The sequence below is a fragment of the Vombatus ursinus genome, unplaced genomic scaffold (genome assembly GCF_900497805.2).
Source record: "Vombatus ursinus unplaced genomic scaffold, bare-nosed wombat genome assembly UNPS02012147.1, whole genome shotgun sequence".
NCBI classification, from domain to species: Eukaryota; Metazoa; Chordata; class Mammalia; order Diprotodontia; family Vombatidae; genus Vombatus; species Vombatus ursinus.
In genome coordinates this window covers 945,116-964,188 of record NW_020951925.1, presented here as the reverse complement: position 1 = coordinate 964,188, position 19,073 = coordinate 945,116, and the positions used below count along the sequence as shown (strand labels likewise).

General features: G+C 57.6%; 1 protein-coding gene across 1 annotated transcript; it reads left to right on the top strand.

Moving 5' to 3' along the window:
- Nucleotides 1-7,608: 7,608 nt before the first annotated feature.
- SLC19A1 (solute carrier family 19 member 1) lies at nucleotides 7,609-18,745 on the top strand. The gene is made up of 5 exons (XM_027857434.1): nucleotides 7,609-7,798; nucleotides 12,574-13,348; nucleotides 13,435-13,627; nucleotides 15,635-15,776; nucleotides 18,003-18,745. The coding sequence occupies exons 1-5, from the start codon at nucleotides 7,625-7,627 to the stop codon at nucleotides 18,195-18,197; spliced, it is 1,479 nt and encodes a 492-aa protein (XP_027713235.1). The 5' UTR covers nucleotides 7,609-7,624; the 3' UTR covers nucleotides 18,198-18,745.
- The last annotated feature ends 328 nt before the right edge of the window (nucleotides 18,746-19,073 follow it).

The window sequence follows — 19,073 nt, the reverse complement described above, 5'->3', positions numbered from 1 at the left end:
TCTCCCTCCTCCCCTTCTCCCTTCTCCTCCCCCTCCCCCTCCTCCTTCCCCCTTTCCTTCTTCCTCTCCTCTTCCTCCTCCTCCTCTCCCTCCCCTTCCTCCCCCTCTTCTCCTTCTCCCTTTCCTTCCTCCTCTCCCCCTCCCTCTCTTTTTCCTCTTCTCCCTCCCCCTCGGGAGCCTGGGCTGGGGGTGGGAGAGTTGCTCCCACATCTTACAGATGAGGGGAAGGAGACCCTGAAGGGGCAAGGCAGGGCCTGGGTCTCATGCTCAGTGAGGGACTCCTATCTGGTCTACATTCCAGCTCTGTGCTGGCCCCTCGCTTAGTGGGGCCCTGCACACAGTAGGTGCTTACCAAACTCCGTGTCCATTTCATAGGTGGGTTATGGCATTTAAACCAAGGGTCTCGGTCCCCTGCTGAGTGGTTCAGGGACTGATCTGCCTTCTACCCTACCAGCCTGGGAAACCCGGCCAGGCCACAGCTGTCCTCACAGCCCACCCCATGGGGCACACTGCCAGTCACCTCTACCCTGGAAGCTCCCTGGGGCTGGGGCCCCAGCCCCTAGTCTCCAGACCTCTGACCCACACAGTTCTAAGTGGGGGACTGGAAGGAGGTGGGAGGCCTGCTGGCAGGCCTGGGGCAGGGGCTGGAGACTGCTGGCCAAGCTTGGCCACAGATGGGAGCTGCTGGGGACCCTGCCTTTGTTAGCCCATGGGAAAGAAGCTTATCTATCTTCCTTAAGTCAAGCAAAGCATCTGGAATAAGCCTGGGGATCCTGGCCGCCCACACAGTGGGGGCCCTGGGCCCAGCAAGGCCCCCACCTTGCTGCTTGGGGACCTTGTTCTGGTGCTGGAGGCACAACCTTTGAGGGGAAGGGCCTCTAGGCCTTGAGATCCCAGGGCTTAAAGGCTAACCCTGACCCTCCTTCCTAAAGGCTGCCTCAGGGTACAGTGTCTGAGGGCATTTGTGATGCTGGATGCCTCAGTTTCCCCATCTGAAGGAGAGGCTTGGGCTGGACGGTCTCCAGGGGGCTTTCAGCTCCAAGTCTTTGGCCAGTTGAGTGGGATCAGATCAGTGTTCCCCTCTGGCCTCTCTATTTGCCGTCTCCCCTCCCGCGGCTGCTCTCTGCCCGGGTCTCCCCTGTATTGGGTCTCGGGTGTCTCCAGGGTTGGAGTGGACACTGAGTCCAGGCTCTGCCACCCACCCCAGGAGCTCAGTTCCGGCCTCAGTCTTGTCCCAGCCATGGGGGGAGGATCTGGAGGTGAGTCAGTCGTGGGCACCCAGCCAGGGTGTCAGGTTACTGCTGGGGAGAGGCTCAGCTCTGGACTCTGGCTTGCCCCTGTCCCCTCATTCTGGCCATGGGCCTCTCCTCCCCCTCCCACAATAAGTCCCATCTGACCTCCAACCCCTTCCCCAGGGGCTGATCGCTGGGCAGGCCATCCCCAGGGGCGTGGGAAGGGACAAAAATTGCTCTGCTCTGCCTGTCCCTGGGGAGAAAGACTGAGGCTCCAGCAGGATTGTGGTGGCGTCCATACCCAGCAGGGGTAGGTGGGGAGGTGGGGGAGGGGTGCGTAGATTAGGGAGGGCTGGGGGAGGCAGGCCCAGGGAAGAGGAGGCCGGGCCTCCTGCCATTGTCTGCTCGTATTGGGAAGATTGGGGTTCACAATGTGCCTGGGCACCCCCTCACCTCAGCATCTTCTGTAAAGTGGGGATAATAACAGCCCCTACCTCCCTAACAGGATTCCATGTAGGAATTCTGGCTGTTATGATCCGCCATCGCAACAATAGCGACCCAGGAGACCGCAAGCCTCCCGAAGGCGGGGCCTGTGTCCTTCTGGTCTTTGCATCCTTGGTGCCTGGCCTGGCCCATGGTGCCTCTTGAACGAAAGAACGAACGAACGAGTGAATAAGGAAGGGAGGCCAGACTTGGGGAGGGGAGGAGAAGCCACCTCAAGGTGGCCAGCACCCCCCAAACCCCTAATTGGGTCACCCAAGGAGCTGGCTCAGGCCTGGGTCCATATGGAATGTGACACTCCCAGTGTGCTTCTTGCTCACCAGACATGGAGAAGGATGGAGTGGCCACGTGGGGAAGTGAGAAGAACATGGATTGAAAGGCTGAGGATCTGAGTTCGAAACATGCCTATGTCCCATGCTTCCTGTGAGGCCGGGGAAAAATCTCATCCCCTTGCACCTCATCTTTTTTCCGTGGCCTCTGAGGTCCCTCAGTCTCTGTTCCTGGGCACCTCTGGGCAGGGAAACACGGAGCACGAGCCCTCCTTGGACCAGAGAGCACTGGAAATCAGAGCTGAGTCAGGAGAGCTCAGGAGAGGACAGGGCAGGCTGCTCTACTCACTGGGTACCAGCGCATTCAGCAGAAGGACCGTGATTAGAGGAGGAAGAGGAAGGGCATGAGAGCAGCCGGGTAGGTCACAGATGAGCAGAGGGGAGCAAGGAGGGCATTGATGGGAGACTTCTGGGGGTCCTCAGTCCTTACAGCTCCTCTGCGTCCATGGTGATGGTGATGGAGGGGCAGGAAAGGAGGCAGGAAGTGCCAAAATGTTCACAGTGTCAGGAGTTCAGAGACAGAAGTGAGGAGGGCGCTGCCTGGGCAAAGACACGGAGGCAGGAGATGACAGATGGCCCAGTTTGGGGAACAGTGATCAGGGCACGTACAGATGTCCATTCAAGGAGGATCAAAGGCCCCCAGGGAGTGTTTGTGTGGAGGCCACCCCTCAGACTGCAGGGCTGACTGTGGCCTCGCCTGGGCCTCCAACTGGCCTGACCCTCCCATGAGCCTTGGGCTACAGGACCCACCGTGGCAGCTGCACCCAGCGCCCTTGGGCCTTTCAGTGGGGAAGGGGACACTCTTCCCTCCTATTCCTCCCACTTTGGGTCAGGCTGAGCTGCCTCCAGAAAGCATGCCCAAAGGGTGTCCAGGCAGTGTGGTCGAGACCAGAGACCAGGGTGAGTTGTTTCTGGGCACGCGAGTCCAGCATCGCCCACCTGCCTCGTCTGGCGGGGGCTTCTTAGAAGAAGAGGCGGGGGAGGGGCCCCTGCCCTTCCCCCAGGCTGGGAAAGCTTCAACCAGACCGTGGGATTGGGGCATCAGGGTTCTGGGGCCCGGGAGCGAGTGACTTACCTGGTCACGTGGTAGTGACTGGCAAAGCCATTCTGGGGCCTCAGAGCCCAGATGCGCTAGCCGCTGCCAGGCAACGCCGTGTGACTTTTCATGTCGCAACCTCTCCCCCAGACATATTGTAGCCACCCTGGCCGTGAGCCTCTCTGGCTCTAGCCGGCCTGGGCGTCAGGCACCTGAGCCCGTCTTCAGGCCAGAGACCCCAGAAGGGTTGCTGGTGGTCAGGAAGAAAGGCAGGAGCTCACTTGAGCATGGCGCCTTGTGGTTGGCAAAGAGCCTCAGCATGTGAAGATCAGACTAGCTAAGCCTGCCCCTGGGCACACAGCCCCTAAACGTAAGCCCAGGGGTCTCCCCCCCCATCCTGGAAGAACTGGGGCCTCCCAGTGACGCCCGCTCGCTCCCCTCTGCTCAGCCGTGACCAGTGGCCTTTGGGTCCCAGAGTCCTCTGGGCTTGGCCTGGTGCAGGAGTCCCATGGTGTGGGCCACCACAAGGTGGTCAGGAGAGAGGCAGGACTTTGATCAGTCACCGTGGGCGCCAGGATGGGCCCTCAGCTCAGCCTCATTAGGAGCAGCCTGGACTCATTAAATCCTGGAGAACTGAGTCATGCCAGCTGTACCCCAAGAGACAATTGATCAATTTCCATGATAAATCACGACCAGTCATCAACCCGGGGCAGGCCTTCCGGGTGGACGAATGCCTGCATTAGATGCCGTTCTCCACCCTCCCTGGGACAGGATGGACCAGGGACGGTGGCGCTGGGTCCATCACTTCACCTCCCTGTGCCTCAGTTTACACCACTGGAAAGTGAGAAGGTTTGGACCCCCTGGGCCTCCAAGGTGGCTTCCAGCTCTTCATCTAGAAGCCTGTGAGAGCCCTGGGCAGATGCCCTGGAGCGCGCTGGCTCCTCTGGTGCCATGCTTAGCCCTTCACTGGGCGCCTCTGGCTCACAAGTTCTGGGATTCCCTCCTTGTGGGTGGCCCAGAGGGACATGCCCAGCATCCCCTCTCCTTGTAAATGGCCAGCGATTTCCTCTTGTTCCTAACAAGGGAGGGAGGGAGGCAGGGCCTGTTTGGGGTCATTCACAGAGCCTTCTGGCTCCATCATCAACTCCAGGAGCGTTTATTAAGCACCTGCTGTGTGCCAGGCACTGCACTAAGTGTTTGAGGATACAAAAAGGCAAAGCAGATCCCTGCTTTCCAGGCGCTCCCATGGGAGGGGGTGCACGCGTGTGCATGCGTGTGTGTGTGTGTGTGTGTGTGTGCGCGTGTGTGCGCGTGTCTCACAAGCACCTCGCCAGCTTGCCAGGGTGGATGTAAAATGGAGGGGAGGTGTGGTAACGCCCTTTGTAGTGCCTGAGAGCGCACTGTAACTGTGGGTCATTATTGTTGGTCGCAGAGGACCATGGGAAGGCCCAGGCACTCCTGGGGACTCCTTCCCCTCCTCCTGCTCCCTTCGCCCCAGGGAAGGGCACTGTCCTAGGAATGGTCCCATCTGGTGGCTTTCTTGCTGCCTCCCTCCTAGCCCATACAGGGCCCTCCTCCTCCTCCTCCTTCAGGCCCCCCCCACCCCCACGCTGCTGAGCCCCAGGAAGAGTTGGGTGGCTGCTGGTTCATTCAGTCACATCTCGGAAGGACATGAAAGGTTCTTCCTTGTCAGGTTCACCTTTGTCTGCAAGCCACCAAGTGGCGGGTGACGTGCCAGGGCTGCCCAGGCCATGCAGGGAGTGGGCTCAGGGAGGCTTCTGCGCCCCCGAGTTGGCCTCACGGGGCGGTGCCAGGACTCAGGCTTCCAAAGTTTGTGGAGGGCAGTAGACTCAGATCCCCACGGGCGTGTCTTCTGAAGCACTTGGAGCCTAGCTTTGGGGAGCCGTGAGGACCTCAAATGGGTGCTTATTTGAAAAGAGGACAAGGAGAAGAAACGTGATTGCCCAGCTCGGCACCCCACGGTGTCCCCCATGGGGACACGGCCCCTCTCACTGACCCTTCTTCCAGCTCCCAGGGCAGGGGAGCACCCATGCTGACTGTGACTGGTCACCATCCTGTCTTATTCCTCCTGGCAAAGAGCGCAGGCCCGAGGGCTCTGGGAAATGGGCTGAGCCTTGGTGTGTGTGGCCTGGGGCTGGTGGAGGCCCACCTGCCGGAAATGTCTTCCCCCGCCCCTCTCCCAAGCATGAAGATCAGAAGGCTCTCTTTTCTTGCAGGGCACCATCCCCTCCCCTCGGCCTGGGGGTCTCCATCCCCAGCCTGTGGCCTCAACCCCATCTCAGCTTCTTGTCCTCTCTCCCTCCAAGGGAACTCTGTAAAGTCAGTACTTTTATTAAGCGTTTATGAAGTGCTTTCTGTGTGCTTAGTTGTGAGCTAAGCTCCCCCACACCACCCCGGGGGAGCAAATGGCCTGCCCCTGCCCTGCCCACACTGGGCTTCCAGTCTAGCTGGGGAGAGAGCGTGGAGTTCATTCCATTCATGGAGCCTGGCTCCTGGTGTGTGCCCACCACATGAGCAGATGGTGGGAGAGCCAACAGCGTTGACCCTGGCAGAACGGAAGCAGGACGGCTGGCCTCAGTGGAGGCTTCGAAGGCAAGAAAGGCAATGAGGACAGTGCAGTCAGAGGACCTGGATTCAAATTCTGCCCTGTCCCTCTGTGGGCCTCAGTTTCCTCTTCTGTAGAATGAGGGTTCTCTTGGATGGCCTCTGCAGTGCCCCCCAGCTCCAAGTTTACAAGCTTGGTGGTGACCTGGGGCTTGAATCCAGTTCTGCGCCTGTCTGGGGCCTCAGTTTCCCTTTTTGAAGTGGATGAGCCAGAGAAGGTCCAGAGGATGCCATGAGGGCCTGGAGCCCAGCACCAGTGAGCAGCGGCTGGATGCCCCAGGTGTGTCTGGCCTGGAGAAGACGGCTCTTTCCAAATCCTCTGGAGCCCAAATTCCCCCGTGAATGAAGTACGTGTGTCTACCCCATTCAGAGGACCATGAGAAATCATAAAGGAAAATGGCACTGGAGATCTCCACCATCCTTGAGACCTTGGTGGACTGCTGGGTGGCGGATATGGCTCAGAACAGAGCCGGGAACGATGGGGAAAGACGTGAAGAATCATGTGGGAGAGTAGTCTCAGTGTGAGAGAGCCGTCCCAGCGTGGGAGAGCCATCCCAGCATGGGAGAGCCGTCCCAGCATAGGAGAGCCGTCCCAGCGTGGGAGAGCCGTCCCAGCGTGGGAGAGCCGTCCCAGCGTGGGAGACTTCGAGTAAAAGCAGCATGTCCACTGGTCACAGGTGTTGGACCAGATGGCCATGGGACTCTTGTGAGCCATTAGTGATCTTGGAAAGCTGTTTCAGAGTGGTGGGGAGGACACAAGGGGGTTCAGGAGAGAGTGGAGGCCCTAGGAGTCTATGATGTTTTGTAGGTGTTTAGCAGTGAAGGGAAAGTGTTCGTTTGATAGCTTGAGAGGGTAAAGGGGTGTGTGTGCGTGCACATGTGCATGTGCGTGCGTGTATGTGTGTGTGCATGTGTGATACAGAGCTGACCCACAGTCAGAGGCAGAGGTGGGCCCCCTGCCTCCCTGCTTGTCACTTCTGTTCAGACAATTTGTGGGAAGAGGAAGGGCGGGAAGCAGCATTTATAGAGCACCTGCTTGTGCCAGGCTTACTTGTAAGCGCTTTTATAAACGTGATCTCATAATAACCCTGAGGGATAGGTGCTGTTGTTATAACCCCATTTTACAGTCGAAGAAACTGAGGCAAATAGACTTGCCCAGGGTCACCAGCTCCTAAATGTCTGAAGCCAGGTTTGAACTCCAGGCCCTGCACTCGGGGGCTCCCCAAGTCCAGATGGGGAAGTCATGCAGGACACATTTCCTCATTCGCAGTGTTGTGGAAAAGGAAACCAAAGAGAAAGCCAGCGGCTTCACTCTGTGCTCAGAGACCCTAGCCTCCAGCGGTGACTTCCTCAGGTCTGTCTGGCTGATGTTGATACAATGTTGCAGGTGCTGGCTGCATTGTTTTCCTGGTTCTTCTTGGTTTCCAGGATTCGAAGCCGGTCTGGGGCCCCCTGTTCCATCACCTGGGGCTCAGGCAAACAGAGAATACTCGTGTATCTGTTTGTAACCATGTCTGGTGTTTTCTTTCCCCATCCTAGGAGTGTCTCCCTCCTCTTCAGCCTCGAATTCCTGACCATCCTTTTAAGTCCAAGCCCAGGGTCACTCCCCCGTGAAGTCTTCCTTCACAGAATGTTTTCTTTTGGGTTTCAGTTCCCTGCGTCTCAGCCTCTAAACTCCAGTCCCCGGTGGCACGCTCTCCTTCCTCCCCCCTCACTTCCCCTCGACTGGCCTTTCTGTGCAGCAGGTGATCGAGGTGGGGGCTGCTCCAGCCCCTCCACCGACCTCCTTGCCGAGCCAGCAGGCTGCTGGGCTGACTAGAGACGAGGGATGGCAGAGCTTGGGACTGACACTGGCCTTGTTCCTCTTGTTCTGGCCCCACAGGGAGCCAGCTTGGGATGCCATGGCCCCCACCAAGGTGGACGCGGAGAAGCTGGGGGCTCCTGCCCCGGAAAAGTCCTGGAGGTTCCTGGTTTTCTACCTCTGCTTCTACGGCTTCATGGTCCAGATGCGGCCTGGAGAGAGCTTTGTCACACCCTACCTGCTGGGCCCGGACCGGAACTTCACCCAAGAGCAGGCAAGTGCAGGGGCACGATTGAGGGCCTCTGCCCTAGTGGGACTCCAGAAGCACATTTACGGGCCCTCCCTACAAAGCCCTCTCTGTGTCTCTGTCTCTCTCATCCACTCTGTGTGGATCTTATAGATGCCCACATCTTGTAGGTGTGGATCCCCCCGCACCCCACCTCCTGCTGGAAGGGGAGCTCCCTGACGGGCCCTCTTTGGCACCCGGCTTGCTTAGCAAATGCTTGTAGAGGGCCTGGTGGATGGTCCTTCAGATGAGAGCACAGCTGCCTTAGCCCTCGTCTGCTATTGATTTATGGCCCAGAAGAGTCAGTCAGAAGGCTGGGGTGGCGGGGTGGGGGCAGAAATAGCCTCTATTCTTCTGGGGTGAGGGAGAGGCCTTGGGCTGCAGCCCCAGCTCAGGGGCCTAGGATGACCCAGACGAATCACTGTCCCTCTCAGGATTCCATGTTCTCCCCCTTCAAGTGGAGAGGCTGGAGTAGGGGGCCTGCCAGCGAAGGTCCCAGCCTTCCTCTGGGCCTCAGTTTCTCCTTCTGTCCCTTGAGCGGGTCAAGCCCGAGGGCCTGATCCTGCATCCCTGCACACACATACCTGTGGGCAGTCGGGCAGCCAGGTAAGAAGTGGGCTGATGCAGCCACTGGGGTTCTGGGGGGCTCCTCAGACAATGAGTAGTAAGGAAGCCCAATGAGAATTCCTCAGAGGCTGAGCTGGGGTCAGGGGAGTGGATCTTCCAGCTTCACCCCAGCTGCCTGAAGCCCTGAGTGAGAGTTCCCCCAGCCCGTTCAGGATTTCCCTGAGCACCTTCAGACTTTGGAACCATCCCCAGCTTTGACTGATTAACCAGCCCAGTCAGAAGGAGGTTTGTGCCTATGTGCCTCCACTGTGGACGTGGGGACCTGCCCCAAACGCTCTCTCTGCAAAGGAGGCTGGAAGCTGGCTGCCTCTCCCCTGGGAGCCAGGCTGGTTTCTCTGCTCTCTGCAAATGGTGCAGGGGCAGTGAGGGCAGGAATGTTTGCCCTGCTGGGGCCCTGCGGGGAACTCAGAGACAAAATACAGGCCACGGGACACTTAATTACAGCCCCCATACCTCCTTGGCTGCCTGGTCACCCAGCAGGACAGAGCTGGGAAATTTCCGCTTTACTCAGCAAGAAAAGTGAACAGAGACATGGCTTCCGGCCTGCCCTGACACGTTGGTGTTCAAAGAAAATCCGTCACAGAGCTCAGTCCACTCACTCCCTGCTGGCCACTAATCTCCCTGTGATTGGAGAAATGGGAACAGACCATGGTGGAAACTGACCCTAATCCTGAGCCCCAGTGCCCTCTTCACCCCCACCTCCGCACACGGGGAGCTCACCACTGCTTGTCTGCCTGGGGACAGTTCTCATTATCTGCATCTGAATGTGAGGCCTCACCTCAAGCTGCCCGGACTCCCTCCTGTCCAGGCCAGATGCCCCCAGTTTCATCAGCAGCTCCTCCGCATTCATGGCACGCAGGTCCATCCCCTTATGGCCCTCCCTCCAGCTCACCAGTGCCCTTCCCCAGTGATGGGGGACCTGAAGGTCCAAAGATGCTGCCCCAGGAGGGGTCTGCCCACGACCAAGGGCAGGGTGACCAGACTGGACGCTCTTTCTGCCAGATCTCATTAGAAATTCAGTCCACCGCCCAGGGCCATTCAGACCTGGGGGTACCAAGGACCATGCTGCTGGGGCAAGATGCCAAGACAAACCTCTATTAAGCACCTACTCTGTGACCACTAGGGGGCGCCACCCTGCACACAGCAGAGCCCTGGAGTGAGAGAGTCCTGAGTTCAAATCCAGTAGAGATACAAAGGAAGCCAATCAGATTGAAATACAGGGAGGCCAGTCTTTTCAAAGGCAGGTCCAGAGGCCCAGGTTCAGAACCTCCAGCCTGAGCGATCGGTGCCTGAGATCTCTCCAGCTCTGGGGATGGTTCCCGCCTTCTCCAGGGGAGCTGACACTGTGTGTCCCAGACACACTCCTACCAAGATCGCCTTGGCCTGGCCCTGAGCGCTGGCCACCCTCGTGGGCGTTTCTACACCTGCCTTTCAATTCCGAAAGCTCCTGAGAGTCCCCGCCCTCCCAGGCTGGCTCTGGCTTCCCAGAAGCAGTTAAGACCCCTGTGCTTGGGCCCCAGGCTGGATGTGTCTTCTGGCCTCGACTTTGTGCCCTGGAGGCCAGAGGAAGGGGGCAGGTAGAGAGCCTCACCACCTCGCTCCTCTTCTGGCCTGGATCACTGCTTATCTCCATGACTGTGCTCTCCACTGCTCCCCTCCCCCAAAGCCTGCAGCAGCTGCCAATGCTCCAAGTCCAGAAGCTGCTCCCCACTTTCAGAGTCCCGCGGCCCCCGCCTCCACGCCCAGCCACTCTGCAGCAGGGTCGGTCCAGTGGACACTGACCCCTCTCGGCCCACACCTGGCCTGCTGAGTCCTTCTCTTTCTCCCAGCCTCGTGGTGGGGGGCCCGCCTCCCACTCTGCCTCTCCAGGCTCCCCTGGCATTGCTCGAGCCAAGACCCAGCGACTCAGCCTCATGGAGAGAAAAGGGTTTTTCCAGTAGAGGTGCCGGCGTGACCTCAGGGGTCCAGACCCCTTACAAAGAAGGCAAATGGAGGGGGCGTCAGTGAGTAAAGCCTGGACTGGCAGGTCAGGAAGCCCTGAGTTCAGCCTGAGATGCTTGCTAGCTGTGTGACCCTGGGCAAGTCACCGCCTAAGCTTCAGTTTCCTTGTCTGTAAAACAAATGATAGGATTGCTGCGGCAAATGGGGGAAGATTTATAAAGCACCTTGCAAGCATTTTAAGTGCTATGCAAATGCTGTTAGTATTATTGTTAGTATTATTAATGTTATTTCTGAAGAGACCTGCCCTCTTACCGCACACCGGAAGTGCCTGCCAAAGGTCAGGGCTGTCATTGGCAGGCCCAGCCAGTGACCCTCCCTGTCAGCCCTAGACGGGGGACACCGGCTTTCCTGGGGCCTCTGACTCCAGTCAGTGAGAAGTGAACGGGGTTGTGTGGTGCAGGCCGGCCCTTTGTCTGAGCAGGCGCTCATAGCCGGGCGTTTGGTGTTGTTTCCATGGCAACCAGCCTAGGCCTCTCCTTCCCCAGCCTGCCCCTCTCCGCAGCTCTCTCTCCAACTGCCAAGTGTGACGAAGGTCACCTCCTTGGGTTTCCTCTTCCTGTGCAGCCCACGTGCCTTGTTGGCCAACAACAAGTGGGGCGTCTTTCCCTGGGCGCTCACTCGTGACCTTTGCCTTTTTCCTACTTGCCTCCCTGTGCTCTGAGGAAATGGTCACACACAGTACCCTTGGACTCTAGAGATAAGCCATGGTCCTTAAGCCTGCACAGGACAACTCCCCAGAGGTCATCCGCGTGAACCAAGGCCGGGGCTTACTCACTGCCCTAGCCATCCCCATTGGCAGGGAAGGCCTGCTGAATGTTGGAGGGCCCAGAGGAACCCTGGCCTTCCTTCTGCCCCTGGGAGGCCTGCTCTCCTGCAGCTGCCGCTTCTCAACCTCTGTGTCTGCCAAGGGTCTGCCTGCTTTCCCCAACCCACCCCTGCAGGTTGTGCTGCCCGCCTGGGTCAGGAGGGCTGAGCGGGACGTCCAGGTTGTGAAGCCGGGCCCCTCGTGACCTCCCTGCCCACAGACTGCTGCTTTGGCACGGAGGGTGCTGCTGGTCACCTTCAGCTTGTACATCATCCCAACCCAGGGAGCCATTCCTCTTAACGAAGGATGAGAGGGAGAGAGGGCGTGAGAACAGTGAAGTGAGACTAATCATCCCATCTCTGGGTCTGACCACGTACGCAATATTCCACACCCCTAGACCTCCACTTCTGCAAAGAAGAGTTAATGGCAAGCACCCTAGGACCCCAGCTTCAACCTTCCCCACAGAACTGCGGGTGGTGACTCTGGGGAGGGTCTCACGAGCTCCCAGGAGGATCCCTTGGCCATCTCGTTTCCTCCCTCCTCACCACAGGAAGCCTGAGGAGCCTGCCAAAGCCCCAGGGCTCAGAGACAGAGGCCTGTTTGTGCTGCCTGGCCTGGTCTGGCCTGGCTTTTCTTAAGAGGAGCTGGACCCCAGGAGCAAAGTACCCAGAGCCCTCAGCTGCTGCCAGAGAGAGGACTGGAAGAGAGGAAGGCTGGGGGAAGGTCACCTTGTCTGTGCGTGCCTTGATTTTAGAGCATCAGCAGTATTGGCCCAAACTGGTCTCCGGCCTGCCTTGAATGTGGCAGCACAAGGCTCAGCCCTGCTTAAGGCCATAGATGTGGTAGAGTGAGCCTCAGCCCCCATGAAGGACAGGACCCCTGGGTGTCTGGACAGGAACAGAGGGGTAGAGGCCTGGGGCCGGGTCCATGGCCATCTGAGAAGTCCTGTGCCTAGCTGGGTTAGGGCTGTTGCAGGCTCAGGTGCTTATGTGCCTGTGGTCGCCATCTTGGCTTGGCCTCTCATCACCAAGAATCCCACTTGGGCTGTTATAGGCTCAGGGCCCTGGGCCCATGGTCGCCATCTTGACTTGGCCCCTCTGCACCATGAATCCCACTTGGGCTGTTATAGGCTCAGGGCCCTGGGCCCATGGTCGCCATCTTGACTTGGCCCCTCTGCACCATGAATCCCACTTGGGCTGTTACAGGCTCAGACCCCCCTGGGCCCATGGTCGCCATCTTGGCTTGGCCCCTCAGCACCAAGAATCCCAAATGGGCTGTTATAGGCTCAGGCCCCTCATGCCCGTTGTCACCGACTTGGCTTGTCTTCCAGGTCACCAACGAGATCACGCCCGTCCTGACCTACTCATACATGGCGGTCCTGGTGCCCATCTTCCTGCTCACGGACTACCTGCGCTATAAGCCGGTGCTGATCCTGCAGAGCCTGAGTTACCTGTCTGCGTGGATGCTGCTGGTCTTCGGCACCAACATCCTCTCCATGCAGTTCATGGAGTTCTTCTTTGGCATCACCATGGCGGCCCGGGTGGCCTATTCGTCCTACATCTTCTCCCTCGTCAGCCCCGCCCGCTACCAGCGGATGGCAGGCTACTCGCGCTCCTCCGTGCTCCTAGGTGTCTTCATCAGCTCCGTGCTGGGGCAGGTCTGTGTCACGGTGGCCAAGGTCCCCTTCGTCACCCTCCACTACATCTCCCTGGGCTTCATGGTCTTCGGGCTGGTCCTGACGCTCTTCCTCAAGCGGCCCCGGCGAAGTCTCTTCTTTAACCGCCCTCACGAGTCTGTGTGCAGTGGAGCCTCACCCTCAGAACTGGACCAGATGAACCCGGGTGAGGCGAAGCGCCCGGGTGGCGAGCCCTGGTGGCGCTTCCTGGCCGTCTGCAGGGACTCAACGCTGGTGCAGATGCTGCTGGAGCTGGGGGACATCGTCCGCGTGCCGCAGCTGCGCCTCTGGTCCCTCTGGTGGGTGCTCAATTTCGCCGGATACTACCTGATCGTATATTACATCCATATTTTGTGGAATGAGGTGAACCCCACCCCGGACAGCTCCAAGGTCTACAACGGGGGCGTGGACGCTGCTTCGACTTTGCTGGGTACAAGCCCATTTTCCATTGGCCCCACCCCTCCCCCACGGTGCCCAGGAGGCGCCAGCCCTGAGTAACCTGTCCTGTCTCCCCAGGGGCTCTCACCTCCTTCTCGGCAGGCTTTGTGAAGATCCGCTGGGCAGTGTGGTCAGAGCTGGTGATCGGGAGTGTCACTGTCCTGCAGGCTGGGCTCATCCTGCTCATGTACACCACCAGTAACATCTGGGTGTGCTATGTGTCTCTGGTGCTGTTCAGAGGCTTTCATCAGTTCCTGGTGCCCATAGCCACGTAAGTCTCCACACGGGAACCTCTGGCGGGGCTGTGGTTAGGACGGGGGGCACTGGGGGCTCTGGGTGGGGAGGAGCCCTGGGGCCATACCCCAGAGAGAGAGCCAGAAGCAGGGTAGGACGGAAGGAGCCCAGGCGCTGGAGGCAGGGGCCCTGGGGTCTGATTGCACCTGGTGCTCACTCACCACCCGCCCTGTGGCCTTGGGTAAGGCTTTGTTTCCCTTAAGCAATCTCCCTACCTGTAAAATGAGCCTCTGGAGACCCTTGGAGCGTTCCCAGGGCCCTCATGTGGAGCAGGAGGAGGGATTAGCCTGGTACTGACCAGTCCCCGGAGGGCGCCGCGGAGGCCTGGCCCAGAGGCTGGAGCTGGAGGCTGTGGCCAAAGACCCTCCCAGGCCCCAGAGCTGTTCCCTGGCCAGCACTTGTCCCGGGCACCCATTGTCTCCCAGTAGGCTGAGGTCAGCAGAGGTTTCCTCCCCTCGTCACAGCTGCCTGGAGTGGGGTGGGGCCTCCTCTCCAGTCCCAGAGGGCTCTTCTTTGGCTGGCCTGCCCGTGTCTGGCTGGCTCATTTGGTTCAGATAGTGGAGCTTGGGAGGCCAAGGTCATTGCATTCCATGGTAACTCATAGCACCTGACCTCCTGTGGATGGACGTCTGGCCTCTGCCTGCCCTGAGTCACTGGGATGATTGGGTCCACATATGAGGACAGCGCAGATCCAGCCCGTCCACCCTGCAGGAGCTCAGTCCCATCTTCCCTTCCTGCCTCCTGGTCTCTGGCGCCATATTTGTCAATGGTGGTTGCAAGAAGAAAGAGGCTTTCAGGGTCACGCCCAGGGTTTGGAAGGCATCTCAGGGAAGTCCTGGAGGGTCTGCTTCCTTCTCTGGAGATGCCCTCCAGTTCTGGCCTCTGCCAGGCCTCCTGTTGTGAGAGGCAGGGCATTCGCACACCTCCTTCACGGCCTAACAGAACAGAGCAGGCCCTGGGACAAAGGACAGGTGTCCGTCCCAGAGGCCAGCGGCAGAGCTCCAGGGCCGATGCTCCTCCACGTGGCCTCCTGCCATCGGCAGCCTCTGAGAGCCACAGCTCATGTTTCTAGAGGCTCGTGGACGGGTTGGCTGGGCCAGTCGTAGGCCTTACCTTGCGTGATCCTGGGAGGAGGGGGCTGTGGGAATTGCTGCTGTCTCCATTGTACAGATGGTAAAGCTGAGGCCCGTCCAGGCAGGTGGCCTGCCCGTGGCCATTCAGTTATTTGCCACTACAGAGAGGCTTCCCGTAACGGGTCGTTTGGTCGTCACATATGTCTGACCACCCCCATTTCACTGGGGAGGAAACAGCCTCAGAGAGAGAACATGTCTTGTCTGAGGTCACTCAGCCCCCAAGGCTATGTATTCAAGGCGCTCTGACCACAAGCCTGGCACTGCCCATGATGCCGCCTCTTGGATGGTAGCGGATGGCAGAACGGGGAATGCCCCAGGGCTCGTGCTGCCTCTGCAGCCTAGTAAGACTGAGGCTCATACACCCATCTCGCTTTGAGGCTTCCAAAGCACTCCCTTTGCCCCAGGCCTGTGGGAGGAGACTCAGCCTGGCCTTGGACGTAAAGGGTAGACCCAGGTTCAAATCCTGCCTCTGACACGCTTTCTGTGTGACCCTGGGCAACTCTCTGTGACTATAAACCACAGATGAGCTGCCGATCAGCACTGGTGAAGAGACTTTACCCCCTAAGAGTTCTCCATGGATGGGATCAGTTTCACTGCCCCCCAGCCACAATGTCAGCGGTATGAGAATTATTCTCCCATTTTGTAAAAGCGGGGCTTAAGTTCAGTGACTGTTCCAGGGAGTCCCAGCTGGTAAGTGTTAAAGTAGAGACTTGGCCCTGCGACTCCTGGAGCCAGACCAAGCTCCCACAGGGAGTCCCGCGTTTTCTGCAGTGAAAGCCCCACCCTGACCCAGGCGCGAAGCGTAGGGCTCCCCCGTCTTTTAAATTAATGGCGGCTGTCTTTCTGCCAAGTTTCCAGATCGCCTCGTCCCTGACCAAGGAGCTGTGTGCCCTGGTATTTGGGGTCAACACCTTCTTTGCCACCATCCTGAAGACCATTGTGATCGCCATTGTGGCGGATAAGAGGGGCCTCGGGCTCCCCGTCCGCTCCCAGGTACGTGATCGCCAGCATTTATGCCATGCTTGCTGTGTGCCAGCCGTTGTGCCAAGTGTTTACAAGTCTGGTCTTGTTTGGTCGTCATGACCACACTGGAGGAGAAAGAGGTGCCGTTGTTATCCCCGTTTTCCAGATGAGGAGACTGAGGCAGGCCGAGGTGAAGTGACTTGTCCATGGTCACCCAAGCTGTAAAGTGTCTGGGGCCAGGTTTGAACTCAGGTCTTCCTGACTCTGGACCTGGCACGCTAACCACCGCGATATTGAGCTGTCCCTCGTAAACAAACTCTCTGACTTAAAGCCCTTCAGAAGCTGGTCCCTACCTGTCTTTTCTTCCTTTGCCCACATAGCCTCCCTTCCTGCATACTACAGTCTAGCCAAACTGGTCTGCCCTCCGTCACTTGTCCACAGCCCTCGTTTCCCATCTCCATGCCTTTGCACTGGTCATCCTCATACCCCGTGCATACCATTCTTATCTCTACTTCTAAAGTACCTCAATTTCTTCTTGATGTAGCTCAGGCACTGCCTTGTGCATGAAGCCTTCGTAACCGGCCTCGCTCCCTAACTGCCTCGCTTTTGTTTGGGAGTCTCAGTGGGTATAGTGTAATGCCAGCATGACGCTCGCCTTCCCGCTTCTCTCTTTCTTGCCTGACTCACTGCAATCTGTGCTTACACTACCAAGGCAGGGGATTTTCCTGGGTGGGGTGGGGATGGGAGAGACAGCCATGGCCACTACACCAACTTACTCTCAGACCCCTAATGGTAACCTTGGTGTGGAAGAAATTTAAGTATGCACTGAAAAGCCCCCACTAGGGTGCCTCCCATTCACACAAATCAGTAATAATGATACTAGTAACTCTTAAGAGTGAAACATTTACTAAATTAGAAGATGAGAATCATAGCAGTTAGTAAATAAAGGACAAAAGCAGGACTTATCAAAGCATAACAGTCCCCCTCCATAAATCCAGATTACACTCTCCCACTGATGAAGTGTCTGTGGTAGGGAAAGTGGGCACAAACTTACAAAAACCCATCAGTGAGCCACACACGTATTGAAACCCTTGTGCCTATGTAGTCTATTTAGGAAATAGTTTGCTCCCCATTTCAGTTTCTTAGTCAGACAATTCTGAGAAGCCACTCTAGTCTCTGACTGGACAAAGCTACTTTGAGCTAACATTGAGCAAACAGCAGCTTTAAGTCTGGGATCAGCCGACTTCCCAGGCCTGTTCCCGTGAGTGACTGGGTGGGGAGGCAATCTGACCCTTGGTAACGTGCCCTTAGGCAGAGTTCTTCAGGATTGTCCTAAGGGAGTTTGCAGGGGTTCTCCCCTACTTCCCTAAAGGAAGCAAAAGGCAACACTGGTAAGCCTTTGATTGCCTTACTTGGAGCTGCAGGTGGCATCAGAAAGCAACGTGGTCTTTGCCAGCCAGTCCCTTTGTGCGGGGTGATGCTTCTCTGCATATCCCCCCCGCCCCCCGGAGCCTGTGTGTTTGCGTGTCTGTCCAGTGATCTGTACTCAGCTCCTGGCTGCTTTCTGACTGTTGATTTTTGACGCCTTGGCTTCTCAGGCTGGCCTCTTAGGTCTCACACCAGGGCTTCCTCTTATGTTGTGACTCACCTCTATCTTGGATTGAGAAACGCAAAATTCACGTTTTTGGCGGATGGGACAAAAGGAGTTAGTAGACCGTCATTCCCTAGTCCCCAAACAGTGCTTGAATTTAGAGTTTCCCAACAATAACGTCTAAGTCTAAGTCATGAACAGTCATGTAAATTATTTGTTGGGAAGCAAGGTGCCACGGCGGCCTGAACGGTCCCGAGTGCTCTGCTCCTGAGAGGTGGCCTTTCACTCTTGGCCTCCCCAAAGTCTCCACCTTCCGAGCGTTTCTTTCTGAGGGGTAGCTTCTCTCTGAGGTTCTTGGAATTCTGGCTTTTTCCTTGTTTCTCCCAAATGCTGCTTTTTCTGTGTTTCTCCCTTTCCCTTATGGCAAGTAAACTCTCCATTCAGGAAGGGAGAAGCACCTCCTCTGTCCATATCTGTGCAGCACTCGTGGGCTCCACTGCTCCTGGAGGGTAGGGATGGTTTCATTCCTTGTCTCTGGATCCCCCGCACCCAACACAGTCTCTGGCACATAGCCGGTGCTTGATAAGTGCTCGCTGAGTGGTTGATGACTGACTGATTAAAGAACAGAACTGGATTCACGCTCACTGCCCGCCCTTCTCTTCTAGTTCCGAATCTACTTTGGCTATTTCACGGTGCTGGCCGTGGCCTACTTCTCGGGGGCCGTGTACACGGCGGTGAGGCACTGTCGGCAGAGCAGATTCCAGAATGTCCCCTTGGCGAATGAGCTGAGGAGCCCCGTGGAGATGTCCGAGAAGACACAGAACCCCAAGGATGATGGCATCACTGGCGTCCGGGCCTGATTGGAGAGGCCGGTGGACGGAAGGACAATCATACGTGCTCGGCGCTGGCTCCACACCGGGTAGGCACAAAGCCCCCCCACTTCACTGGCCCCTCCCACCCTACATCTGTGGGAAGCGGGTCCAGGGGCTCTGGCGTCCAACACTGACTCTCGTCTCTGGCTGGGTCGTGGTTTGTGGTGTGAGCACCTTGGGAAACCAAGGCTGGGAGGATGACTGTATTAGGTTGGCCGTGTTACTGCTCATAGGTCTTGTCTTGTTACAGTTCTGTCAAACCATGGATAACCCATTTTTCTCAATTTGATTAAGAAGAAGTTCTTGCCCAGACCATGAAATGGTGCCATCTGAAGCCTCAGCCACTTGACTAAGTTAGCCTGGATGCCGTATTGAGAATCAGCTGCCCGAGGTGTTACCTAACCTTTGGTAGGGCGGCCGAGCCAAGCCTGAGACAATCACAGCAGGCACCGCCCCCCACACGTTCACACACACTCACACTCATCTGCACACACACACACACACACACACTCTCTTACACTCATCTATATACACACACATTCACTCACACTCACGTATACACACACATACTCATCTACACTCACACTCTCATGCTCATCCATACACACACGTTCACACACACACTCATCTACACACACACTCACACACAGACATTCACACACTCACACTCATCTGCACATGCTCTCACACTCACACACCCCCAGGTTTGCTCACTGAATACCTTCGAGGTGATTATTCCCCAGATGGGGAGCTCTCCTCACCCACTTACACGCAAAAAAGATTTCCCATAGTTAGCAGCAACCCTTCAGAAATACAGCGTTCCACCTGCCTCCCCGCTTGCTTGCGCCAGGCCGCCTGGCTGGC